A 27,284-nucleotide genomic window follows, 5' to 3' on the forward strand; every position below is an offset into this window, starting at 1 on the left:
CTGATACTATTTATCTAGTTCAGCGGCCTTCGTGGAAAGTATTTCATTTAGTCCTCGCAAGAACGTGTGAAGTCCAGGGATATTACAATCCTTACTTTGAAGAGCAGAATGAGATGACACATCACAAGGAGCTTGGGTCCAGGCGGTATCCTCTTACCTACCACTACACTCTTAAAACCTTCCAGAAGAGCAAGCAGAATCTGTGCCCAGGCGGGCACACCTGAAGAGGCACCGTGCTAGTCAAGAGGGGGCGAGGGACCGGCCTAAAGCCAGTTTTTCTCATTTCCAATCCACTACTCTTTTTACTACTGAACACCCCACTCTCTTAGGGAAAAGGGTTAAGCAAATTTCAAGTGCCTGGCAAGCCCTCAGCACTGCAGTGAGCGCTGGGTGACGAAAATGAACCAGAGGTGGGAGTTCTTAATCTCAAAAAGTTCAAGAGCAGGAAAAATTAATAATAATAATAATAATAATAATAACAATTATTATTACTATTTTTTAAATGACCAATGTCTCTCTTGTCACCCGTCACGTGGACAATAAAGGTGGGCAAAGAGCCCCAAAGTGAAGGGCAGAAAGAAGGTCCAGCTTTGTCACTCCTCCGGGGGGAAGCAGGTAAGGGAAGAAGGTTGAGACCCCGGGGCGAAGAAAGGGCCAGAGAAATTGGCGATTGTCCCACCTTTCCTAGGGCGAAGGTTCTGAATTCCGAGCGACCGTTATCGTAGCGGAACGACGGCTTCGGGGGCGGCCGGCGCTCGTGCCGGGGCCGGAGGGCCGCGGCCTGCGAGCTCCCGGCGCTGCGCGCCCCTCGCGCGAGCTGATTGGAGGAGGCGCGCGCGCGAGTCGGCCCCGGGCTCCCGCGGAGGCGCCCAGGGGGCGCGGGGGCGGGCGCAGGCCTCGGGGCGTCGCGCGTGCGCACGTCGGGAGGCGGCGGACTCGGGGCTGCTGGGAGGGCTGGGCCGTTCGAGAAACGGGTGGGCGCGGGAGCGGCCCGCAGTGCGCGTGCGCGCCGGAGCCCGAGCTGCGGGAGGAGGTGGGAGCTGAGGAGGCGGTGGAGGGGGCGGGTCGCATCCGGCGCCACGTCCGCAGCCAGAGGCCGCTGCCTCAGTCAACTGAGTCTCCAGGCTCCACGGCGTGAAGAGGCGTCTCGGGAGCCCGCAACCGCCCGGGGCTGTGCCAGCCTCGCAGGCCGCCTCGGCCTTTCTCGGTGCTGACCGCTCCTTCCGCCCGGTCCCGGCCTCCGGTGGCGGCCCACGACCCCGGCGGTAAGTCGAGCCGGGAGGGCAGGGGGCGCCGTCCCGTCTTCCTGCCCTCCTCTCTGTCGCGTTCTTCCGTTAGCTCTCCTGCACCTCACAGCCTCCCTCTCCGGGCCTGGCTGCCCGGACCGGGGCCTATTGGGGACACTGAGCGGGAAAGGGGGAGAGGCTGGACGATGCTGGGGGCGGAGGGGGGTTCGCTGGTGGAGTTACCCCTCTCTACCTGCCCCTGGCTCCTCCGCCATGGTTTGAGATTGAGGACTTCCTTGGAAGCCTCCACCTGACTTCTTAGCTCCTTGGGTGTCATGCCGGGGGACGGGGAGCCAGCAGCCTGGGAGAGGAGAAGGCTGCAGCAGAGCGGTGTGCGCTGGGCTCCCCGCCCCGCTAACTCTTGACCCGTTGGTAAACCACTCTCTTGGCTTCAGGCACGCAAGCCTTGGTCCCCAGTGGACATTCCCAGTGCTCTTCCCAGGTAGGAAAGCTCTCCCCCCACGCCTCGCGTAAACCTGAAAGTGCGGGGAGGGAGAGAGGCGCCGGAGGCGCCAGGGGTGCCTGGGGACCGCTGGAGCACCCATTGGTGCCATCACTATCTCCGGAGTCCAAATGAAAACCGTGCCTGCTGAGCACACGCAGCTTCAAGATTGGTCCTCAAGCTCCCACTTCCAACCAGATCCCCTGTCCTAAACAGATCGCCTCTTCTGTGTAAGAAGACAAATTCTGGAATCCTATGAGAGTGAGGGTGTGTGCTGGGTGAACAACGTGGAGCGCAGGGAGGAGGTGCTGAGCTCAGCCCTAGCTAGCCACGGCTCCTCCAGGGTCATTTTTTTGCCTCCCCTGCCACGTCATTCCCTCTGCTGAAGGAAAAAAAAAAAAAGACTTGTTAGTACCTAAAGGGATCATTGAGGGGAGAAGGGGCCGCCCAAAAGGTTTACCTAGAAAAAGGAAAAATTATTTATTATGCCCTTATGAACACCATGCTAATTCCAAATGAAAATATTTACTGCCTGTGACTATTTGCTATATGCTAATGTTTAACCTTTAAAACTTCCACTGGTATGGGTGCTCTAAAGGGCTCCCCGGAATGTTGATATCACATCATCAGGTATATGCGTGTATGTGTCCATACCTGTTTCTTTTCTTTTCTTTTTTTTTTTTTTTAAGAAAGTGGGAAGTAACCTTTATAATAAACCGTATGCATCCTGTTTTGATTTTTTTCCCACTTTCATTTCTTTAGTCTTTGTTTATAACAGATGTATCAGAAACCACGTTCAGTAAAAATTTGTCCACTTGTAGGGAACATTATTAGAAACGCTTAAAGTAGTTCTTGCGCGTGTGCTAGGTTTTTTTTTTTTTTTCTTCTAGGAAAATCTTTACCTTTCTTTGTTTCAGTCATTGAGTATTGTCTGTTTTGCTACTTCCTGAAAATCTCTCACTGGATTATATATAAACACCTTCACAATAGAGCCTTTACGTGCTTGCTTGGGCTGAAACCTCAGTGCCTACCTAATACAGTGTCTGACACATAGTGGGGACACAAATATGTTGAGTTAATGAGGTAATAATTTAGAGATTACTGGTGTACTTGTTATCTAGTTTAATAGTGTACTGTAATTCTGTATAATGTTTCATTTAAGGGCAACACTTAAAAATTGCCATTTTGATACTGTTAGTTGTTACTTGTCACTAGGTGTCACAGTTTTACTGGCAGATTATTTTTTCTTTCCTGCCAAGATTCAATGAAGGAAAAGTAGTCTATTTGCTGTTGATTTAATGGGCAAGGGCCATCTTTAAAAGCAGCCTGTTTAGGATAGCTGGTTAACTAGAGAAGCCTAAAAACAGTAAGCTGGTGTTTTACTATGCACGACTTGTTGGTGTATGTATGTTAAAACTCTGTATAAATGTATTTTTGAAATTCCTTGTAGTTATTTGGCAAAGAACTCACTCTCACATTGGAGTGAAGACTTGGCAAAGTTCCTACATATAGAATATGTAGAAGTATTTAGCTAATTCATTTGTAGTCTTTCTTATAGGGAAATTAGCACTTAGTTTAATAACTGGTTTTCGAAGCAGCTTTGAAGGTAAATTGTGGTGCGCTGTGTTTGTAGTAGGCTTTATACGACTTGTTAGTGCTATTTAACTTCCTTTGGTACACAGAGGGGTGTTTAGGCATAGACAAATTTGTGTACTGTTTGCATTAATAATGCAAACTTTATATGTATGTAAAGTGTTAGTTGTTTATAACCACAAACTAACATTGATTCATCTGTTTTCCTTATAAAAAAAAAAGCTTCCTAAGAGACATTTTAAAATTTATTTCTATTATCGGAGAAAATTTCCTCTAAGGAATGGTTTTATTAATCCTTGCTTAACATATTTGCCAGCTGCTATTTCTATGATACTATTACACTGGACAAGAATCATTTCCTCGCTGGCCTAACATGCTTAGTTACTGCTGATGAAATGCAGTCTCTAGCAAACAAGTCTTCTACATTTTATTTTCTTTAAAAAAGCTCACATTTATAATCAGTTTTGGTTGGTATAATTTGTTCACATATCAGGACCAGATGGTAAAACTGAGGTATATCTATAGAATAACTTAAATTATTTGTTCGGATCTAAAGGCTGTTTTCTGTCTTTGCCTTCCTTAGGAAAGTATACTTTTTAATAGAAACTTTTATGTATCATGAGTTCCTAGAGAGCAGATATTTTTTTGGATTGTATACGCTGGTTTAGAGTAGTCCTGTGTGTCCTTAATCACACTGAAATTTTCAGTGCCTAACAGGGTGCCCGGCACACAGTAGAGACCCAAACATATGTTGAAGTAATGACTCAGTGAGGTTAAGGCAGATAGTTTACATGGAATTTAATCATTTTGTGTAAGGGTAACATTTAAAAGTAGTCATCTTGACACTTTTACTGTCAGCTGTTATTTGTCTCCATATGTCTACTTTTAAATTTTACTCGTAGATTATCTTAGTGACAAAGTGATAATACCCAGAACAAGGTAGTATCCCCAAAAGTTTGACACCTATATGAGTGGAGAGGTTAGGAATGGTTTATGTGAGAAAGAAGTACAGATGGCCTTATAGTTAAGGATTTTAGTAAAAATCCTTTATGGTAACTATGGTATCTCATGATCAAATTGGGAATTCAGAAAAAATACATATATATTTCAAATATTCATGGCTTTTACGCAATTTTTATTACCCTAAGAGTTCTGGAGCAATTTTAATACTGCATACTTGCTGTTAATACCAATGATATACAAGAAACTCAAACAAAAAAAATATACATACAAAACAGTGCGGCCTCTTAGGGTTTTCGGAGCCTCTAATAGCAAGTTCCTCTGGTCTAGGTAGACAAGCTTCTGGCCTGGCAGGACTGCAGATTTTGTTTTACTGCTAACAATATTAAATGTAACTCTGGATGTTTCTGTATAATAGTATCTAGATTCCTGTATTTCAAACTCTTCTGCCAAAACTACTCCTAACTTAAAAGCAAAGTAAATTAATGGGGTGGGGGGCGGGAGTAGGTAGGAATATGGTTGTGCTGGGAAGAGAGCTGGTAAATTTAAGAGTATACCCTGAATAAGCTCCAAGCAAGAATGAAATTTCTTGAAAGTCTAGTAATCTTAAAAAATTCCCAAGCACTTTTAAATTTTTAATTAGCATATATTTAAAAACAAAATAGTTTTTTAAATTATTGTGTAGTAAAATGCATGCATCATTGTCTCTCCTGTGGTTCTCGAAACCCCCAGCATACTGTTTATTGCCTGTTCTTAAATAAGAACATTTGAAAAGCATGATTTTAGCTTAAAGTTGTTTTTTAACCAGAATTTGAGCCATATATAAGTATGTAACTTTTTTTGTGATGCTTAAAGTTAATGTATACAAATGCTATTTTTTATCCTATTTATTCCTCTATGTGTCAGCTTACAGCAAAAAGCATACTAACAAAATGGCAAGAATATAAATAAAATATTCAAATTGTAGATCAGGCAAAACAGCAATAAGAGTGGACGTATGAGGACATGTGGAGTTTGGGGGGAAGGAGGTATAGGAAACAACTGTGCAGGCCACAGGAACTATCCTAGTCGAGGAGTAAATTTTAGCCATAAGCTTCCTGGAAGCCAAAGGGAAAGGGAGACATCACTTCTTTGTCTCTTTTAAACAGGAAAGTACAAAGGTCTCAAAGAGATGAAAACATTCTAAATATTTTTGGGGAAACAGGGTTTTCTGAATACCTCTAAAGAAATTTCTTCTGTAGAGCTCCATGTCAAAGTTATCGTGTGATGTAGTGTTGGTAATTCCTTAACAGTGTAATACAGTTAATGTAGTGCCTCCGTAAGGCTGTTTGTCAGGGTTTCCTTCTCAAGTATGTAACTGTGAGTAAAATTTAGTGATGTCATTTTCCTCAAGTCCGCATTTTGTGATTCAAGTACATTGTTCTTTTAGATGACCAACTTGATTCGAGGATGCAAACCTAGAATAACCTAGGTAGATGAACTGCATAATCTTTTAAAATATCCTTTATGTATGTCACTGATTTCCAAGACTTAAAAATAGTTTCTTTAATTATAAAAGCAATAACTGTTTATAGTAGAAAATTCAAATGTAGATGTTAAATATGTATTTCTCTCTACATGTAGAAATTCTGTGTGTGTGTGTAATTTTTTTTTCTCACCCTTCCCCCCACCTCACTCCCCCCCCCCCCGCCCTGTGAGCATTTTGGTATATTTCCTTCCAGTCTTTTTTTATGTACATCTTTTAAAAGGTTGGATCATACAATATATGCCTTTTATATTCTATAAATATAACATTAGCATTTCCCAATAGTATTTGATTTTCATAAATTATTTTAATGTCTGCATTGTGTGTGTCTTGAGGAAGCTTAAAAATTTACCTCTTACCTTCCGTGAGGCTGTGTACATTTGTTCATTTTTAGGTATTTTTTGTCTGTTTTTGTTGGCTTTCACTTACCTTTTTAATATGAGCAATCCAATTATCAGTCTACTTCCCTTAATCACTCTTTTCCTTGATCATATTACCTACTCCCCAACAGCTTCAGCTATCACTTCAAACCACTTTCAAATCCTCACCTCCAATTCAGACTTCAGGCTGAGTTTCAGGCCCCTTAAATCCAGTTGGCCACTAAACATCTGTGGGTGTCTTGAAGGCCTCTTAAATACAGCTGTTCAAAAACAAGTCTTTTCATTGTATCTATAGTCAGCAATAATGTACACTTGTTTGTTAGAGGGTAGACTCATGTTATGTTTTTACCACAATAAAATTTTTTTAAAGTTCGTCTTCTGTTAGAAGTAAATGGCTTCTCCCCTTTTGTCCCTTGTCTTCATCATCATCTCTGTTTAGTTGCTCATACCAGGAGTTTACATGGTATATTCTCATTTTATCTCACTTTAATACCCATGGTATGTTCTACTTCATAAAAAAAATGTAAGTATTTGAGTGTCTACCATGCATTAGGCATTGGTATGGCTCTGGGGCTTGAGCAATGAGCAAAACCAAGCCTTGTTTTCATGAAGCTTACATTCTAACTGGGAGAAACACAAAGTAAAGAGATACATATGTTAAATGACAAGAGCAGTTAAGAAAATAGATCAGGGTTAGGTGAAAATGATAGGGAGAGGAGTAGGAGGATGCTTATCTATTCTAAGATGATCAAGGAAGACCTCTAATAAGGGGATATTTGCACAAAGACCTGAAGGAAGTAAGGAAGCAAACAATGTACATATTTTGGGGAAGAGCCTTTCAGGAGAAGGTGGGCAAGGAAGCTCCTGTGTTACTAAAGTGGAATGAACAAGAGGCAGAACAGTAGGAAATATTCTGGTATCAGAGCATTAGATGCCAGGCCTCAAAAGCAAAGGTATGGACTCTAGATTTTTTTCTGAGAAAATAGGAAGCATTGGGAGGGGCGTAAGCGAAGTATGGCATGGTTAGAATAAAAGGTCTAGCCTCCAACTGTGTTAGGTTAGAAGCCAGTTAAGAGATTTTGTAGTCCAAGTTAAGAGAGTGTGATGGTTTAACTGAGTGGTAGCAGTAGAGGTGATGAGAGGTAGTAGTAGTCTGGATTTATTTAGGCAACAATATACCAATGTCACATGACAATGTAAAAAAAAGAAAAAAAAGAAATCAAGGGTGACTCATAGGTTTTTGGGCCAAACCTTTATTTAGACAGGAAAAACTGGGGAGAGTTCAGACTGTTACTCTATCTCACTGGATTACTGAAGTAGCCACTTACTGTATTTAATCTCTGTCCTGCAATCTTTTTTTGCTTCAGTTTAGCTTCTTAAAGCACAGGTCTGACAATGTAACTCTGCTCATGCTCCACATTGCCTGTCTACAGGAGGATAATGTCAATTCATATTATTTAGATGAATTTGCTTATTTTATGCTGTTGTATAAAGCGGCTCTAATCTTTTAAGTGGTGGGGTTTTTTTCATTACAAGATCGATATTTGTGGAATATTAATATTTTTTTTTTAAAAAAAAGATTTTATATTAGGAAAAAGTAAGACTCTTAGTAGGGATTTGTGGAATATATACAGAAAGGCAGTTTTGAAATGTATTCAATTACTACCACACCTGTTTTTAAACTGCAGCTAAAATATGTAAGATGTATACGTGTATATAATTTTCCCATGTTTCTTACAAGGAATGGTAGCATCTACTGATTAGTGCTCATCAGCCAGGTGATCTCCTGATTTGCACGTGTAGGGTATATAGATGCTGGGATTACAGTGATGAACAAACTAGACAAAGTCTCTCTCTCCTAGGACTTGACAGTCAAGTGGGGGAAGAAAGTAGCTTTAAAATCATCATTCCTTAGGAAGGGTCACACGCATTCTACCAGGGGTTTCTGCACGTTTGGTTTTGAATTTGTTCAATAGTATTCTCATCTTAGAATTAGGGCGAAAATATCTTTAATTTCTATGTTATATATTTCCTGAACGGCAAGGGTCTGAATTAGTTTATTTGTTCTCAGCCACACAGGTAATGGTCAAGTCAAGATTCAGATTCAGGCTCTCTGATCCCAGAATCTTACCATGATGACAAATTAAAGAAATATAAATATGAATGGAAATAAATTTAACATTCTGGTTTAAGGGAGTTTTAAAATTAAGGCAAGTCAGTCAAGAACTCTCCTCCCAGTAATGCAGCAGCTGATTTTTCCCCTGTCTTTACTATTACTTTTTAAATCTTAAGTGTTTATGGGAATGGTGTGCTAAATTCACAAACCAGACCAACATACGGTTAGGTGCTCTCGATTAAGTGGCTTGATCAGGGTTTTCACTAGAGCAACTAAAAGGTATTTATTTAAGTTCTTGACATGTGCTGCGGGATTCTGCGGGGTACAGTGAAATCTCATCTCATACAAGCTTTAGGTTTTAAAGGCAATGCAAATTGAATTGCATGAAGTTAAAATTACCTTTGAAAAATCCCACATCTCACAACTACTCCTCTTCCACCACCACCATTTTTTGCCTTGATCTTTGAAATATAAAAGGAAATGTGGATGAATTTTTATCTAATCTGATACTTTAAAAGCAGTAGGAATCATTAAGGAAAGGGAAACTTCCCTGACCTTCCTTTGACCACTTAAAATTAACCATTTTGTTCTGAAACATGCGATAATATATATGAACCTTAAAAACAAGCTAAGTCTCCTGACAGGTCTTTCTGCTTGTTCTTGCTCTCCTGTTATTCTCCCCCACAACAATGAGAATGATCTTTTAAAAGTATAAATCAGAACTTATCACCCCTCCGTTAAGTGCCTTCCACTGGCTCCCCATCTCACTCAGTTAAAAGCTAACCACCCCCGGGGCCTGTTAGGGCCTGTGCAGTCCAGACCTCACTCTTTGACCTCCTCTCTTCCACCCCCCTTTGATGCAGCCCCTGCCACACTTTTCTGGCTGTTCCTTCTTGCTGGTCCTGGTAAGCTCCTACCTTAGGAGCTTTGCTCTTGATGTTTTTTCTGCCTTTAGGGCTCTTCACTCAAATATCGTGTATTCTGGTCTCTTTGGTATGTCACCCCAATAGGGTCTTAACAGACGATGATATTACAGTTATCACATCCTGTCACGGCATGCCACCTGAAAATGCTCAATCTAGTCTGATCTTGGAAGCTAAACAGGGTCGGGCCTGGTCAGTACTTGGATGGGAGACCACCTAGGAATACCAGGTGCGGCAGGCGTTAAAAAAATAAAATATCACATCCTCTTCCCCTCTATCCCTTTTTCTCCATAGCATTGAATACCATCTGACACACAGAATATTCTTTGTATATTATTTATTGTCTTCCCCCACTAGGCAATATGGGATATTCATGATGGCAGAGATTTTTTGGTCTGTATTAGTCACTGCTATAGAATCTCATTCACCTAAAACATTACCGGGCATTGTTAGTTTTCACAATGGCCTCCTCCCCTCCCCACTCCCAGCTTTATTGGGATGTAATTGACATATAGCATTGTATAAGAATAAGGTGTAAACTATACTGGTTTGATACACATATACACCTCTTTTTTTGTTAACTTTTTTTTTGTTATTGTGAAAATATTTTGATCTACTCTTTTAGCAACTTTCAAGTATACAACGGAGTATTGTTGACTATAGACACCATGTGGTACGTTAGATCTCCAGAACTTACTCAACTGGAAATCTGTATCCTTTGATCGACATTTCTCCATTTCTCCCATTCCCCACCCCTCAGCCCCTGGCAACCACCAATCTACTCTTTGTTTCTATGAGTTCAGCTTTTTTACGTTCCACATGTAAGGGGGATCATACAGTATTTGCCTTTCTTTGACTCATTTCATTCAGCATAATGCCCACAAGTCTCATCCATGTTGTCACAGATGGCAGGATTTCACAATATCCTTTTAATTTATGCACAGATACAATAATTTGGGCTTCATGGTTTTATGACTAGAAAATACTTATCTGACTGCTGGGACCACAACCCTTGTTTTCTGGCTAAGAACACATTTAGACCAGTCTTTAGTTGTTTTAATCTTTACTTAGTCAAGTGACTAAGAAACAAATATAGACTAAGAAACAAGTGACTGTAGAAACAAATATTTTAAAATAGTAAAGGAAATTGGGAAAAATTTGTTTTCTTCATCCCAACATAGTTTTATTTCTTAGGTTCCTACTTGTACTTAGAGGTTATATATATATTCTTTCATAGTAGATTTTTAATTCACTTCTTATCTGTAAGAACTCTAAAAACAGTAAAAAATGTAATCAAAATCCATCTCAGATGGATGGTGCCATCTCTGTATAAAAAGGATGTCATTTTTTAAAGAAATCTTTTCACATCGAACACATCTTTTAGTCATAGTATAAGTTTAAGTCTGTTGTGAAGTAAATTACAGTTAACTAATTCAATATTCGGTCCACTAGTATAATTAAAAGTATTTCTTAAATACCACAAAGGAGAGAGACAAGATGAAATAGGCTCGTGAGTGTTTTAAAATGTTAATCTGAATAAACTTGATTTCAAGTCTTAATTGAGCATGTGATAAGATTTAGTCTTGTGTTGAGATTAAAGTATCGTGTGTGTGTTTTTTTAGCAGACCATGAATCAGGCAGATAAAAATCAGCAAGAAATCCCATCTTACCTTAGTGATGAACCACCAGAAGGTAAGTATGCATCTGTAACACTAAGAATGGGGAAAAAATCCTAGTGAATTAAAGTTCTGATTGTTTTTATTAAATTTGAAGTAACATAACTTGTTTACTTTGTCAGTAAATATGTTCCAAACGTAATTGAAGATGAAAACCTTTTTAGCATCTAAAAAGAAAACAGATATTGGTGAATGGGGACATGATGTAACTTTTATTATATAAAATCTAATTTTACTCTATTTTAAAACTATTTCACAAGTAAGAATATCCTTTCATTTGTAAAGAAAGTGAAAGTGGAGTACAGAGAAAGATAGACTGTTTAGTTTTGATGTTGTATACAAAATCTCAAGAGGCATTTGATATTTGTTGTTAAACTCCTATTATTTCATTACATTATAATTGGTAGCTCTCTTCCTATATTACACATGGTCTTATGGTACACTTAAGTCAAATTCTGTTTTAGTTTGAAAATTGTGATATCGTGATTTTATTCTTACCTTTACTTCAGAAATCCTTGGAAACATGTTAACAGCTAAATGTCTGACTATATACAGAAAATGCCTGTAGGCATTTTTTATTTACAATTTTGGTGTAAATTATTACACTTAATTCAAATAGTGATGTCCTTGGACAACTGCACGTTTGTACAGGACAATGAAAATAGGTAAGAAAGAGAGTCAAATTGCAGGATAAGGGATGAAGTGGCTGACAGACCAGCCTGGCGCAGCAGAGGGACTAGGACATCTCTGAGCAGAGGCCCAGGGTGAACTTCTAGTGCAGTGTGTTGTATTTTCTCCCCAGTTCTGTTACCCACTGTGCAAAACTTTCTTCCTCTATTTCCTGTGTTGGTAGACAAAACTGAAATTGTTAGGAAAATAAATACAATGAAAAGTTCATACTTAACCCTAAAAAAGAATGAAGGTAACTAAGCTGATTAGTCTCAGTTTGATGGAAGAATAGCCTAGAATATTATTAGCTCACCTGTTTTCTTTGCTTTATTTTTTTAGGATTAGAACCCCAGAGTTTTGAAAAGTTAGGGCTCAAAGAGAAAGCTAATAAGGGCTTTGTGAGAAAGTCATCAGGAACAAGATAAAGGCTGTCCGGAAACATGACTGTCAAAGAAGAGAATGAGCCTCAGGAATGGTTGTGTATGGCAACCTGCTACACAAAAGTAGTCTGCAAAATAGATAATTTATACAGGGGTAATTTAAGAGCACACTGTAATTAAAGAGATGAATAGCATGAATATTTATCTGATTTGACCAAGAAAAATTGTCCTCATTAAATGCATGTGCACTAAATTTGGCATAGCAAGATAATCCTACCTGAGGTGCTCAGCATGAAGTAATGATGTTTTATCCTCGAATCAGGATTTTCCTCCTTTCTTGGTGTTAGTTACTGACCTTGATTACAAAAGAATTACAAATTATGTAATCCTTTCCATCATGATTTTATACATAATGTAGTAGTTCCCTTTATCTGCAGGGGATACATTCAAAACCCCTAGTGGATGCCTGAAACCTTGGATAGTTCTGATCCCTATGTATACTGTTTTTTCCTATATATATGCCTATGATAAAACTCAATTTATAAATTAGGCACAGTAAGATTAACAAGAATAACTAATACTAAATGCAACAATTATAGCAGTATACTATGAAAGAAATTATCTGAATGTGGTTTCTTTAGAAATACATTGTACTGTTTGTACGATGTAGGTATGTTGGACATTGGGATGCCTCATCTCCTGGGCCCTGTGGAGGGGGACGGCGCAAAATTTCATTATGCTACTCTGAAAGGCACACAATTTAAAGCTTATGAATTGTCTATTTCTGGAATTTTCCATTTAATGCAGACTGGTTGACTGTGGGTAACAAACTACTCAAGTGAAACTTCAGATAAGGGGGGAATGACTATATTTAAATGCTTATTATATCATCATTTCTTTCAGCTGTTTTAAAATTTATATTAACTATGCTTATTACTCAAATTTCAGTTAAAAATTGGTTTTTATAAATTTAGCCATTGCCGAATATGAAAAATTTATATTTATGTGGTTAACCTTGTCAGAATATCCTGATCGTTAGAAAGTAATGATTTGTGCTATTCTTATAAGAACTTGCGTTTAACTGTCTTATGGCATTTTCTCTCATTAGGTTCGATGAAAGATCACCCCCAGCAACAGCCCGGCATGCTGTCCCGCGTGACCGGGGGCATCTTCAGTGTCACGAAGGGAGCTGTTGGTGCCACCATTGGTGGTGTGGCTTGGATTGGTGGGAAAAGTCTGGAGGTGACCAAAACAGCTGTTACAACTGTGCCTTCAGTGGGAATAGGGCTGGTGAAAGGGGGCGTGTCTGCAGTGGCTGGAGGTGTCACAGCTGTCGGGTCTGCTGTTGTCAGCAAAGTGCCATTAACAGGAAAGAAGAAAGACAAATCTGACTAAAACATGGAGATACACTTGCTCTCCACAGCATTATGATGCCAGTGGCATTGAATTGCTAAATTATGGACTACAACTAAGTCAGCTGTTTTGGACGTTTATCTTCTAAGCTGCTGTGTTGAAAGTATTGATGACTGGCTTTCGTCTAAAAAGAGACCAATACTAGCACAGTGTGTGAAGGTTTCTCATACTTAAATTCCAGCTTTTTATCTGGTAAAATGTTACACTTACTCAGTTGTAACTGAAGATATGATATATTTGAATATTTACTATAAGTCTTTTAGTTTAACTAAAAATGTGAAAGTTGAATTTAGTGGATGGTCTTTACAGTTCCATATGTATAATGTGCCAGGTAACTCGTCTGCTCCTTCAGAAGGGAACCTTGAACTACATAAACTGTAACTTTGACGTGCCTAATAGTTTCAGATGTCTTAGTTTTTTTATAACCATAGTTGATTAAGCCAAGAGGCATTCTTTTCTTATTTAAGCTGGTAAAAGTAGCAGGACTTAGAGAAGTTTAAAAGATAAGTGGTTTTATGATACTGAGTGTTAACCATCTTTTGTTAGATATGCATTATGTTAATTTAATCATCGATGCCTTACAATAGAAAACATCTTTCCTAATAACGCTATATATGTGCAGTTCTTAAAATTGTATGTGGATTCTCTTAAAAGTTGTTTGTGAAATTAGTTTTCCCCCTTAAGAATCTCAGGAGTCATTGGGTAGAGGCATTTCTTGCTCTCAGCAGATAAGATAGTGCTTGTTAAAACTTGTTAACTGTCAGTAGTTATAACAAAATTGTATGCTACAACCTGGGTTCATGCTCCATTGTCCATACACCTCACAGTGCCTAAGGAACATTTCTGTACTGATCAGAAGCTATGTTGGAAGAGTTTTGGATTTAAGGAAGAACAAAGGATAATTTAAAGTTCTTAAGAATCACCTAGAACATCCAATATATAAAAAATTTTTCATACCTATTTTATCTCTAAGATGGCTTAAATGATTAGCAGTGCCCCTTTTAAAAAACACAGTAGAAGCAACCACAAATACGTGGAGGCCGACTTTTAAACTGAATGAAATAGGTTAGTTTTGAATGTAAAAAATACATATATGTGCTTTCAATCGTTTATAGGCTTTTAAAATGTTACCTTACCATCCTGTAAAGCAACTGTAAACCTGTAGACTGTACCATTCTCCAAGTCAACTTCAGGCAGGAAATTGATATTACTGACAATGGGTGATATGTCATGTCTTATTAACCTATCTCATCATCATGTCTCATTCATTTTCAGAGAATATAACTTAGGTTGGATCTCATCTTTGTTTCTGTTTCATGTTCAGTTTCATAAAAATTTGAAAAGTGGCATATATATATTTGGAATTACTCTTAACTGAAGGTTATAATCCAAGCCTGAAAAATCTTAGTTTTCTTTATACTCAAGTCTGGAAGTTTGTCTCCATTCTGCAGACGTTTTTCCCTGGCGAGGGGAGGGAGGGAAGGCGTGATGCTCAGGAGTAAGTCGAGCAGCATCCCTGGGAACTTAGACTAGACTACTCCAGCTCCCAAGGCGTGAACATGTTTGTAAATGAGTTAGAGTTTTCCATTATAATAATGTAGATTGACAAATGAATAAGAACATAACTCTTAAAAGCTTTCATAAATACCAGCACGGATTTTAAGAGATCAACAGGTTCTTGAACCTTTCTGCAGTATACAAACCCGAAAAGTCATTAGGGAGTTCAGTTCATCAAAAACTTAAAGGCCATTTATTTCATGCTGTGTGATTTAAGGTATATTTGTTGGTATATCTGGTCAGATACAATTAGCAAAGGCTTTTTTTTTAATCAAAATTAACAGATGAACACAAATTATGATCTAAATAATGGTGTTGGAGAATTTATTTCCTGCTATTTGAAAGAAATTCTTGCTTCATTGGTATTTTATATTTTTAATTTACCTTCTATAGTCATAGGGTCTGCTGTGCTTTGTACTTGAATTTCTAAATATAGACTTTATTTACTGTATGCCTGCATATTTATTTTCAACTTTACTTATCTTTAACATTGCTTGAGGAAAATGGTTGTAATTAATTTCTGCTACAGAAAAGCCAACTGGTACATTTTATCTTGTTTGTTTTAAATTCTAAACTACAACTTTGTTCAGGAGAAGCTTTTGCAATGATAGCAGAGAACTGTACAACTTCACTTATAGAGGTTCTTGTTGAAATGAACTTGCCATTTGATGATATGTAGAGCTGTACACTTGAGTCTTTTCCAGCTTATTTTTGTAGATTAACAGTTTGACCTGTTAAACAGTAGTAGTTCACTTCAAAAAGCAAGGTGGTTGTACACACCTGGAGGCGTCTGTTATTCAGCTTATCTTTTGAGTGGGTATTTGTCACAATGAGGATAAACTTGTGTGACCCACGTGATGACTGCTCTAATAATGTTGACATTATGAATCCTGCACTTAGTGAAATGTCAGATGAAAATAACTGATGACTGAATTTTTTTTTGTATTAAAGGAATGGGAAAAGAATACATGAATCTGTTAATAAAGCACTATGATCTGCAAAAGATGAAATGTTTCAAAAGATCTAAGGAAATAAAGGAAATTTTAAAACAGGGTACTCTTAAAATTTTTACATAGCAGTTCAGAAAATAACTAGCCAGTTCTTAAATTTTTTGATGTAAATGCAGAAACAAAATACTGAATATGTATTTTGACACTAACACAATAATGAAATACAAATACACTTTAAACAATTCATAGATTAAAAATGCAGATTTCTAGGTTTTACCCTTACTTGCTAAATCTACAAGACAGTTTTCACAACTGCTGCAGGTGATTCCTGTGCACTTGAAAACTTGGGAACTGATGAACGAGTTATAAAGTAGGGAGCATTTCCCTCTGTGCTGAGTAACTGTGGAACCAACTTCCACCTCTCATCGGACAGAAATGACTCAAAGGAATGGGCACCAGTGGAGGAAGGTAGAAAATTGATATTTACTGGCATCTACAGACCCATACATTATCTGATTTAATCAACATGAGGAAAGTACCTTTATTCTCTTTACAAATACGGAACAGGCTAACTTTCAGTGTTTGTTAGTTGAATTTCCCATATCACTCTGGATTAGTGTAAGTTACAACTTTTTCACCTTATGTTCAGAAGCAGAAATGAGGTTACTTGATAACTAGTCCTTCATTCTGCTGTTGGCATTGAGTGCTGTGTGCCTGATTCACCAAGCTAACCAGGTGTGAGCCCATTGGAGCCTTCCAGGTGATCATGTTTACTTTGGCAGCTAATTACATTTTGCTACAGAAATGAATTTAGTGTAATTATACACAAATTATTTAAAGGAAATGATTTTGTTCGAGTCCTTTTTTCACACAGGAAATAAAATTTGACTCATGTTGACTCAAGAATATCTCCTGCTATGTTATTGATTTTGAATACTTTAAATTTTATTCATAGACGTGAATAAGAATGCAAAAATAGAAAAACGCAGAGAGGTTCAAAGGCTTACCAAAGAAAACATGGAATAGGATTTGATCTAAGGGAAAATAAAGTCAATATACTGCATGTTTGACCATGAATGTGGATTTTTTAAATCTTTTCAAGTCAGAGTAAGTTACAAGTGTGTTTCTAAAACCATAACTGCCTCTAGGTTCTCCGCCTGGGCCTGCACACCTAAATTTCGCTGCTGTGCTGACTAGGCTCTTTTTTAAATTAATGGCCACAAAGCACACATGGTCATTCAACTCTGCTGAACTTTCATATATATATATATATATATATATACCCTCTCGTATGTTCACTTTCCTCTTACTCGCAACTATTTCCTATCTCCTCTTTCCAGCCCTCCTGCTATTCTCCCCTCCCATACTGTCCTTCCCTAACCAGTGACTCTCCTGCCTCTGTTCCCTCTCTCCAAGGACCAGGACCAGTAGTACCTCCGCTCTCGCCCAAAGTCAGCCCACCTTCGGTTCCTCAAGGATGCTGATACTGCAGTTTTCCATCTCTCATCTGTCTGTCTCTTCTGGGTCGTATCTATCAGCATATAAACATGTTTTAGTATTTGCTCTCTTTAAAGAAAATTAATCTCACAACCTGTTTTTCTGCTTCCCTTCGCAGCAAAACTTCTGGAAAACCTTTAAAGTTCCTGCCCCTTTCTCATCTTGTGTTCTCTCAACCCACTCCAGCTGCCTTCTTACCTTTCTCATTCCACCTGAATCACTCTTGTTAGGAGGGCCGACGATTTCCTTTTTGCCGAATCCACTGGTCACTTGTCTTGGTTGACCCCTCCATGGCATTCAGCGTTATTAACCACGTCCTCTTTTTCTGCCTCTGGTCAACCCTTTCCAGGTTTGGCCAGCCACTGTTACGAATCTACACTTTGTTTCTGGGCCGGCTCATCTACAGTCATTGTTTTAAATAACCGCAGATACGCAGATGACCTCTGGATACCCACCTCTACTCCTAACTTCTCACAGCTCCAACTTCGCCATTTGTCTACTTGACATCTCTGCTCAGGTACCTAGCAGGCATCTCAAAACTGGCATCTAAAAGGTGACCATATAATGCATTCCAAGCCGAGAGATACTTGAGAGGGAGAGCGCCACTGACTGATGATTTCAGAACAAGCACAAACTCACATTTCTCCAAGGGTTTTCCATCACACTTAGGATGAGACCCTGCTCCTTAGATGGACCTGTGACGGTCATCTTTCATTTTGTACCACTCAGCCCTGCTCCAACCTTACTGGCTGCCATTCTTTTCCTTGAAAAGACATTCCCACGTGACTGGGTAAGTGAATTACCCTCTCTGTGCTTGAGTCCCCTCATTGGTCAAACAGCAGTAAACAAGAGTACCAAACTCTTAGGGTTGGTTGCAAAGCACAATGTGCCCAGCTGGCGTTTAGTAGGTGCTGCACAAAGATTTCTTTCACTCTCCTAAGGAACTGAATAGATTCAGATAGGGAGGGTTACTTGGATTTGCTGAATGAAGACATGGCCTGCATTTTTCATCATGTACGCAGAGTGCACAGATGTTTGAGTGTCATTCAATTGTTAGGTTTGTTACAAAGTTCAAACTCCACAGCTGAAAGCAAGCCAGTCTTTATCTGGATAATGTTTATCCTGGAACAAGATCTAGAAATAGAAATTTGAAATGCTACTAAAATCAATAATGATCCTCACACATTCTCTTTTTATAGGCAAACATGGATTTTCAGGAAGTTTTAAAACTGCCTCATTTACTTCAAATGCATATAAATTAAATCCTTTCAAATTCAAGGAATTTTAGAGAAGTTTTTATAAAAATCCCTAAATTTGTTGGTACTCACTCTTTTGGAAGGTCAGGTAGAGGTGACTTTTCTTATGCCAACTCATGAGCAATCCTTTTCTTACAAGGTTTGAAAAGAAGTCAGATCATGGTCAACCTGCACTCTGTCACTTGGCAGCTGAGTGGCCTTTCTAAGTTTGCTTCCTCATCTGAAAAATGGGGAAAGTAATGAATGCACATTAAAGTGTTTCATGAGATATAAAACGGGCAATTTTAAATATAAGTAAGCTCTAATGGTTCTTTTTGGACGAGTAATACTAGGTTCTCAAAGATATTCACTTATTCCAACCAGGAAATAAAATCAACTTTCTCTGAAAAATGTATTAGAAGTCTGCAGATGTTTCACTTAATACTAAGTTACAGAACTCAGACCGCAGTAGGGTGAGGCTTCAGAGTGGTGGTGGTGATTAAGTCCGGGTCTGCATCCCAGATGAAATGTGCCATGTGAAAAAAAAATGTACCCAGGCTTTGAATGAAGGGAGTGCACCTGTCAGTTTCTTAGAAATGATTTCACTTATCACATATCACACTGATGTGCCATTTAACAGTAGAAGGGTTTAGAAGAAAATGGCTGAAGGTCAAAATTACCAATTTTATTTTTAAAAAGGCAATTTATATTTTAAAACAGAGCAAATGAGTCAGAGAATTTAGAAGTAATTTACACAGAATTCAGAAGCTTAAGCAGGTTCTTAAAATGACTGGTACCTGTAAACTGAATCACTGTTTCACTCTGCACTGCCAGAGAAAAGCAACTTCCTTACTCTTCAACATGTAATGGTGCCACAGGGTTAAATAATGGCCTTCCTTTTTTGGCCTGAATTTTACCAAAGTTAGCCTCAAACTCTTTTTTCGTTCCATGTAGATTTGCTAGATGGCCATCCTTTATTCTGTAGCCTAAGGAATTCAGTTTCCTTATTCTGTACTGTACTATCTGCGGTGTTAACTCAAGAACCGTTGGCGTCTCTCTTATCTGAACTATGGAAACTCCTTCTTTCAGCAATCCCTGGATCCTCTCTTCCAAAATGGGAACAGAATAATATAAAAGGGCAGGGCATTTCAAAACGAGTTGCTTTAGGTCATGATCTGTGCATTTAAAAGCATTTTTAGAGAAGGAAATACTGTTCTGTACACTTCTTGGGGAAAGCTGAAAAAGAAACCCTTTGAGTTTGGACAGAAGTTGGAGAATTTCAAAGTTTGTGAAACCCTGCTCCTGTAGAAATTCTAGTGTTTCCTTTATAGATGCAGGAGAATTTAACAAAATAAATGGGTTTTGGCTTAATAATTTTAGTAGCCAAACTTTCATGTTGGCTTCAGAACCACCTAAATTTAGATAATTCTCTTGGAGAATCTTTATCATTTCCTTATTCTTCTCAACGGGATTATGAAAAATACTAGATGCAGTTGTCAAAAATCGGCTGATGACCACATTTTTGAGTCCCAACTCTTGAAAGAACTGAATGTTCAGCTTCTGGTTTTCCTGGTGTTTAACAGTAAAGAAAGACTCTGGAAACTGTTCTATTAACTTGACTAACTCTTTCTCGTTTTTGCAGACTGCCTGCCAGAGTTCTCTTTGGGTGTGAACAGCGGCTGGACTGCAGACAACTGCTTCTGGGCAGCGTTCCAAAATATTGGTTACAGCAGTCTCATCGGCACCTAGTTGTTGTAAAATATTTGCAATTTCTTCAACATAGGTTACATCCTCCAAAAGTACCCATTCTTTTAATCTGCGAATTTTCCTGACGTCAACTGAAAATTTATAGAGTTTATCCACTGTTTTTTTGTTTTCTTTTTTTGACTGGTTATCAGTTGTGTAGGTGAAGCGTGGTAAAATAGGTCTGTGTGTGGGAGCCGTTAGCACCTTTCTCAAAGAACACAGCTTGCAAGGCTGGGATCTCATCAGCAACTTCCACGACATGCCTGCAATCCGCTGGCTTACTCCCCACCGTCCTGGGACTCAGAATGTACTCATGGTGCCTGTAAGAAAGAAAATACACGTTTTAACATAAGGAGGGCTGACTTTTAGAACACAAACACAAATTTAGCTGTAACTTCGCATGGAAAAGAGATGTTTAAATTAGACAGGAAAACTACTCACATGGAATATTACATATATCCTCTTAATTTTTAAAGGAATTATACCTCTTTATGAATACATTGTCTATTTGAGCTTTGCGACAACCTTGTGAAGTCGTAATTTCTATTTTACAGATCAGCAGTAAGCCCACAAAAAGTTCAACAATTCACAGACCTTGGCTGTTATTTTGATATAAATTCCTCCTCCTACAACTTTGATATGTTTCTCTTTAGATCTACATTACATACAGGGTTTTTTTTTTTTGTTAACGGTTTACATTTTTTAACGTTTTATATTTTCAAGGTGATGGTTAGCTGAAGCAAAAACTTACCAAGAAAGGGAATGGGGTCATCTCTAGTTTTATATTTTAGAGCAAACATTTTTGCTGGATAACTATTACCTGAAGTCTGTCAGTTAATTTATTTAAAATAAGTCTGAGCCAGGTAAAATGAGAAATGCCATGTGGCTGCCCCAGTGGAGCCAATGGGGGATCATGTCAGCTGTGGAATGGGGACCGACTTTGAGAACGGTCTACCAGCTGTCCCCACTAGATACCTTTACTTTAGGCACCTAGAGATGGTTATACTGTGCCGAATGCATTGCAGCCTTTGGCACTATTATGTCTCTAGTAATGAAAACATGCTTGCTTTGTTCTTTCAGCGCCTGAGAGTTAAGTGTTTCGGTCCTACCACAAAAGTGTGTAGTACTGACGTATTCAGCTAACTCCTTCAGCAGCCTTCCCTTATAATTTGTAGGTATTAAGTTAAACCGCAAAAAAGCCATTTCCGATCCCTGCCCTTAATAATGCCCTTGCCATGTTTGCCAAGGACTCTTCGCCTTTCAAGCCTATCTTAACTCATCCAAAGAAATGATTATTTTTAAAGAAAAAAAAATAACAAGTAACAATGTTCTCATTTTGGTTTACTATTTGTAACCACACCTCATTGTTAGTGCTTACAATGTCCAAAATGTCCAAAACAATTGTAGGCATAGCTTCCGTTTTACTTCCAGTGGTTCGACCAGAGTTTCCTTCAGGTGATTCCTCAACAGCCAAGATGTAAATATTAAAGGATTTTTTTAAGTTTCTAAGAATTTTTTAAGTTTCTGGATTTTCACAGAAAGGAGGAGGTACAATGAGGAAGGGCAGAGGCGGATCTAGGCTGGAGCCCCACGCGGCCACTGTTCAAGGGGGCCCACGAGCTCAGGCCGCCCATCTGTACCACATGCTGGAAGGAGTGTGGGCTCTGCAGCCAAACTGTCCACACGCAGTCCCGGCTCTAATTTATGGGATCATCTTGGGAAAGTTGATTGGCCTCAGATTAAACAAGTAAACAAACGTGATGAAAACAGTGCCTCACCATACATGTTCAATAAATATTAGTTATAATCACAATAGTACTATCTGTAAAATGGAGAACACAGCAGGTAAACTTTACAGGAATATTGTAAGGGTTAAAAATGCACGTCAAGTACTTCACACAGAGCCTGGTATGCAGTAAGTACTCAATAAATGGTAGGAAAGACCTGTAGCTAAAATTCTTATAGTAATATGACTTTAAATTATATTTTAGACAAGAAATTTTTTACAAAGAGTTACTGAAAATCCCATTTTAAGTGCTTTGGCTATCCAAAATAACTACTTATAAAAGCAATACATTCTCACCATAGAGAATTTGCCAAATTCTAAGAAGTATAGGAACTGGGGAAAAGTTTTCATAATCCTACCACCTACAGAAAACTTCGTATTTTGATATACAAGTCCAGTTTTATTCTATGTTCTTTATTATCATTTTAAAATATATAAAGCTGCCTTATATGTGAGGTTCTAAACTCAGCCAATAAAGCGAAAATGACAAAAACTCAGAATTTTCCTTGAAAATTTCTTAAGCAGGCCCCACACTGGACACCCAAAGGAGGAACACACTCCAGTGTTGGCTAAGCACCAGATGAAGGAGCTGGCTTGCTGTGAGGGCTAAGGTACAAAAACCGACAGATCATTAAATATTCAACATTTAACACAGGCATGAGGCTCTTGCCCAGTGAACCTACGGGAAAAGCGGACTGTCTCCCATTTCCTGCTTACTACGGAGTGAAGTTACCACGTGCTCAGGTGAGCTGTCTGAACAACAAGCTGTTTATTATGTCTTGTTCTATCTCATTCTCTCTCGGATGAACAGTTGACTGCAAAAGAGAAAAGCACAAGTGTTGTGACTCTGTAATCAATATCCAACACATACACAATTTCTTCTTTTATTTTATCCACTTGTATCTAACTTTGGCATCAAAAACACTCTACATATTTTAAATGAGTGCATGATATATGGGATGGATTTCCTATAATTCTGTAATGTGTTCCCTACCATTTGGGCTCTCTGAATTCTTTGGTATATGGTGAATATCTGTCCACATTTCCTATTTTTTCCTTTAGGATGAACTCCTAGGAGTAGAATTACTATAAAGGAGATGTGTGAACATTTGAAAAGCTAAGTTGTTGATTTACTATCCAGAAAAACTATTTCAATTGACAGTCTAAAAGCAGTATTAGTGATTCATCAGTTTTAATTTTAATATGTGAAAAATGAATATAACACTAGCTTAACTTCAGTTTATTAGTGAGGCTAACCTTTTCTTAAATTATTTTGACCATCTTCATTTCCTTTTGTGAATTATTACTGCCGTTTGCCTTTTAAATGGCCATCTTTCTTGTATACAAACTCTTAAATATATTAAGAATAATATTATTTTTGTAAATATTTTCTCCAGCTTTAGCATATCAAACTGGTTTTTTTTTAGTGGTAGGATATGTGTAACATAAAATTTACCATTTTAAGTGTACATAAACTAAATTTAAAATATTGTACAACTACTATCACTATTTCTAGAACTTTTTCATCATCCCAAATACCAACTCTGTAACCATTAAACAATAATTCCCTACTCCTTTCTCCTCTTAGCCCCTTGTAACTTCTACTTTCTGTCTCTATGAATTTGCCTATTCTTGGAACTTCATGTAAGTGCAATCATACAATATTTGTCCTTTATGTCTGGCTTAGAATGTCTTCGAGGTTCATATATAGTACATGTCAGAACAGAGTGGTTAATTTAAGTGGGCAAAGGGTCAGGGAAGTTTTCCTTCATGATTCCTACTGCTTTTAAGCATCGGATGATTAGATAAAAATTTATCTCTATTTCCTTATATATTTTTGTTTGAATTTTAAAAGCTCTTTCAATTCATTTGGAATTTGATTGTGAGCTAAGACTCTAAACAGATTTTATCAAAGTGTAGCTATCTCCAAGCACCGTTTCTGAACGATCCGTTCCTTCCCCCATGATTTGTGATGCCTCCTTTGTTATACAGTAAATGCAGCTCCTGTCTCTAGCTAGCTTCCATTCTTATTCCCCCACTATTTTGTAATTCCCTGAATGAGCCAGGTGGCTACTTTCTGGCCTTGCTGCGTACTTGGCTCCTTCTGTCAGGCCATCCTAAAACAATGTCTGGTCAATTCGCTCTTGCACATCCCCCACCTACTATGTCAAATCTTCTCAACTCAGATCTCCAGCTTCCCCCCAACCCCATTCCCTCCTTCACTCTTAACCAATACCCTTGCCACTCCTACAAAGAAAGGAGAGCAACTCATCACACCAAACATAAACCTCCTGCTATAGCCTCTTCCCTGCACTTAACACCTTTCATTATCCCGGTAATCCCTACTCAGGCGCTGATCCCAAGCCCTCTGGCCTGGGATCCGCAGGGCCCTTCTTTCTCAGGTACCCACTCCTTCATCTGTATCCTCCTCTCCGAGGCTCCCACCCTCACCTCAACGGTTCTTCCTCTCACTGCCACTCCAGCTAAACCCCTATTTTTCTCTTCCCATCAGTTAATTCTTGTGAATTCTCCTTTTTCTCCATTGTCTCTCCTACTTATATAGCTTCCAATAAAAACAACTCCCATGTGATTAGAGCCAACGAGTAGCTCTAGTTCCTATCTCTTGACCTCTGCGGTATGGGCACAGTTGACCACTTTCTCCGTGAAATCTCCCTCACGTGACCTGCAGGATTTCCCATTCTCCCAGTTCTCCCCCTTCCTTCCTACATATCGGACCTTCCTTTATCTGCCTCCCTTGGAGGCTCATCTTCAAGGCTCGGTTCTAGACTCTCTCCCCTGATCCTGTCCTTGTCCAGGGCTTCACTTAATTCACGAGGGCACCTCTCCAGCTTCGTCTCAAAATGGGATCCTGTCACCTCCCTACAACAAGCTTTCCAATGGCACTTTGGGATAAAGACTTAAAACGAAATAAAAATACCTTGCCATGGCCCACAAGGGTTCTCTGTCTGGGTTCTTTTGCCACCCAAATCCCCGTCCCCCTCTCCCTGGACCAGCCACCGCCCGCTTCCTTTCGGTCCCTGGTGCTCCACTTCTTCCCACCACAGGGTCTTTGAAGACTGAGGACTGTTCTCCAGGCTCAACGTGCCCCTAACTCCGAGGTCAAGTGTCACTTTCCTGGGAAACTTCCATGACCTCCATGAACAGATGAAGCCTCCTGTCCCCATTGGAGGCTCTCATGGAACCAAGGACTGCTCCTCGGCGCCACCTGTCACAGCTGCGGCTGTTCATGTGTTTTTTGTCTCACCCTCCATGAGGGCACGGACTGGTCGCCACTGTGTTCTATGACTTGCTTCTCTGCCCTTCACCTGGCTGACATCCGTGATGCTAGGAGGCATTCCTAGGCAAGTGACTTTGCTGTGTGCTCCTCCGTGGCACCTTGCTCTCGACCCTACTGTAGCACTATCCTCCCTTAAGTTTGTTATTTATTCAACCAGTAGTATTTTGGCTTTTTTTTTTTTTTAAAACACTTATACAACGTGTTAGGCATTATGCTAACACTAGCTCTTCTGCTAAAATGTGTCTTCATATCCTTGGATTACAGACCAATCTGATGAGAGTCACAGACTCTCATTCGATAAAAAAGAAAAAGACTAATACCCACAGTTTGCAAAAGATTGTGGCAGGATTCATGGGTGCCCTGCAGCCCAACTGTGAACAACCTGTACGAGACTGAAGGGACCACGAGGGCCGGGTGCTCCTCTGCTTAACCCGCTGCACCCAGCAAAGAGCTTGGTCCACAGAGGAACAAAATCAGTGTTTGTCAACTGGAACTGACAAGCCAAGTTCATGAAGCAACTTAATGTAGTGGCTAAAACTGTGGGCTGCCTGGACTTAGTTCCTGGTCATTCGCTGTGTTTGAGCATCAGGAAAATGGAAACACTATATCCTGGGTGAGGGGAAGATTAAATTAGTTGATATCATAAATCACACAGCATTCAGAAAACTCAGTAAATCATCACAACAACACATGTTAAAGACGAGAACACAGCTGCAGGTAAAGAAACCTGCCCACGGTTTCTTGGCTAATAAAGGGTAGGCCTTGTATTCAAACCCAACGGCTCGGCTCCAGAGCCCAGGTATAATGCTTTTGGTAAATGTCTGTTAAAACACAATGTAGGCTATTTTAAGAAACTTCACGTTTCTTAGACATTTTTGAGGCGTGAAATCCACTTCTGTAATATGCATAACATATAAACGCCAGTAACTTCAATTAAATTCTACTTTTATAACGTGTACGATCTGCCGACGGTTTCAAATTAACCCCAATGTTTATAAGCCAGGAAAAACGAAGACCCAAGTAAAAAGATCACGGAGCGCTCGAAACCCACACACCCACCCTGCGGCGCCCGGGCGGAGCCGGGCGGCGGGCCGCGAGGGCGGTTTCGCGGCGGGCGGCCCTAGACCCCTGCCTCGCGGCCGCTGCCGTGCGCGTGACGATCACCCCCGCGGGAGGAAGGTCGCGACTCACCTGTCGGTGTCCACTCCTTAAGGGGCAGTGAGTCCTGGGCCCCCGGCTCTGTCCGGCCGCTGATCCTCGTGGCCAGTCGTCTTTCCGAGGGCTGGGGACTAGGCCGAGGGTCCCCAGCGGCTCGCGAATTTCGCTCCGCGGCGACAAGCAGGCCACCTGCCCCTTTGCCCGCGGTCAACAGGGCACCGGGGACCCGAGGGCCCGCAGACGCACGCCCTCGCTGCCCTGCTGCAGCCAATCAGGGCGCGGGGCACAGGCAACGTGACCCCCCGACGCCCGCGGGCGCCGCGGGGCGGGGTGGGGCTCGCGCGGCCCGGCCCGCCTGGGAACCAGCTTTCCAAGGGCTGTCGCCTGGTGCCGGCAGTTACTGCCTGTGGCAATTTCACACCGTTTCCTTCCCAGTATTTGAAAAAGTTGGAGCTTCAGTCGTTCTGTCCCTTGGGGAATGGCAGTAGCCCGTGAGAAAAAACGTAGAAGTAACTCAGAAACCGCTGTATCTTCGAGCTAGCGTCATTCAGAATTTCCCAAATAATCCCACAGAACTAATTTACAAAAGAAATGTAGTGTTAAAAAGCCCCAAACCTCTTTGAAGCAGATCTAGCCTTCTGGCTACCCACCCTCTCCATCCCCCAACCCAGCAGAGAACTTTAAAAGCCTTCCT

The 27,284-nt window shown here is 40.0% G+C and overlaps 3 protein-coding genes across 14 annotated transcripts in view; 1 reads left to right on the forward strand and 2 right to left on the reverse strand.

Annotated features, from left to right (window-relative positions):
• Positions 1-868, reverse strand: part of LOC107512480 — a 22,359-nt gene extending 21,491 nt beyond the window's left edge. Inside the window, exon 1 of one of the 4 annotated variants that reach the window (XR_001597295.2) lies at positions 680-839. The gene's annotated coding sequence lies outside the window, so the exon portion shown is untranslated. Of the gene's footprint in view, positions 1-679 lie in introns of all 4 variants that reach the window. The other 3 variants (XR_004955816.1, XM_036237418.1, XM_036237417.1) reach the window with 3 other exon arrangements.
• TMEM263 (transmembrane protein 263) lies at positions 600-15,969 on the forward strand. Of its 4 annotated transcripts, none has more exons than XM_036237419.1 (3): positions 600-615; positions 10,848-10,917; positions 13,059-15,969. In XM_036237419.1, exons 2-3 carry the CDS (start codon positions 10,854-10,856, stop codon positions 13,343-13,345), a joined length of 351 nt encoding a protein of 116 aa, XP_036093312.1. In that variant the 5' UTR covers positions 600-615; positions 10,848-10,853; the 3' UTR covers positions 13,346-15,969. The 4 variants fall into 4 exon arrangements, with proteins under 4 accessions (XP_036093312.1, XP_016003552.2, XP_016003553.2 ...); XM_016148066.2 differs by lacking the exon at positions 600-615 and adding an exon at positions 1,010-1,265; XM_016148067.2 differs by lacking the exon at positions 600-615 and adding an exon at positions 1,010-1,265 and having other exon boundaries at positions 10,851-10,917.
• MTERF2 (mitochondrial transcription termination factor 2) lies at positions 9,548-26,830 on the reverse strand. 6 transcript variants are annotated; one of them, XR_004955814.1, is made up of 5 exons: positions 26,624-26,830; positions 19,400-20,668; positions 18,696-18,843; positions 17,332-17,401; positions 9,548-12,305 (listed from the first exon to the last, which is right to left on the reverse strand). XR_004955814.1 is itself a non-coding variant. In XM_016148065.2 (2 exons), the coding sequence occupies exon 2, from the start codon at positions 20,607-20,609 to the stop codon at positions 19,452-19,454; it is 1,158 nt and encodes a 385-aa protein (XP_016003551.1). In that variant the 5' UTR covers positions 20,610-20,668; positions 26,624-26,830; the 3' UTR covers positions 19,263-19,451. The 6 variants fall into 6 exon arrangements, 1 of the variants encoding a protein (XP_016003551.1); XR_004955811.1 differs by having other exon boundaries at positions 9,548-17,401; XR_004955812.1 differs by having other exon boundaries at positions 17,332-18,843.
• Between the last annotated feature and the right edge of the window lie 454 nt (positions 26,831-27,284).

Source organism: Rousettus aegyptiacus, unplaced genomic scaffold (assembly GCF_014176215.1).
Source record: "Rousettus aegyptiacus isolate mRouAeg1 unplaced genomic scaffold, mRouAeg1.p scaffold_m13_p_2, whole genome shotgun sequence".
Classification (NCBI taxonomy): Eukaryota; Metazoa; Chordata; class Mammalia; order Chiroptera; family Pteropodidae; genus Rousettus; species Rousettus aegyptiacus.

What these genes read in the sequence shown, in the direction of transcription:
- TMEM263 (XM_036237419.1), top strand. Translation starts at nt 10,854, where the DNA reads ATGAATCAGGCAGATAAAAATCAGCAAGAAATCCCATCTTACCTTAGT. An exon ending in TAGTGATGAACCACCAGAAG is followed by an intron (nt 10,918 to 13,058) that starts GTAAGTATGCAT and finishes TTCTCTCATTAG; the next exon opens with GTTCGATGAAAGATCACCCC.
- MTERF2 (XM_016148065.2), bottom strand. Translation starts at nt 20,609, where the DNA reads ATGTCGTGGAAGTTGCTGATGAGATCCCAGCCTTGCAAGCTGTGTTCT.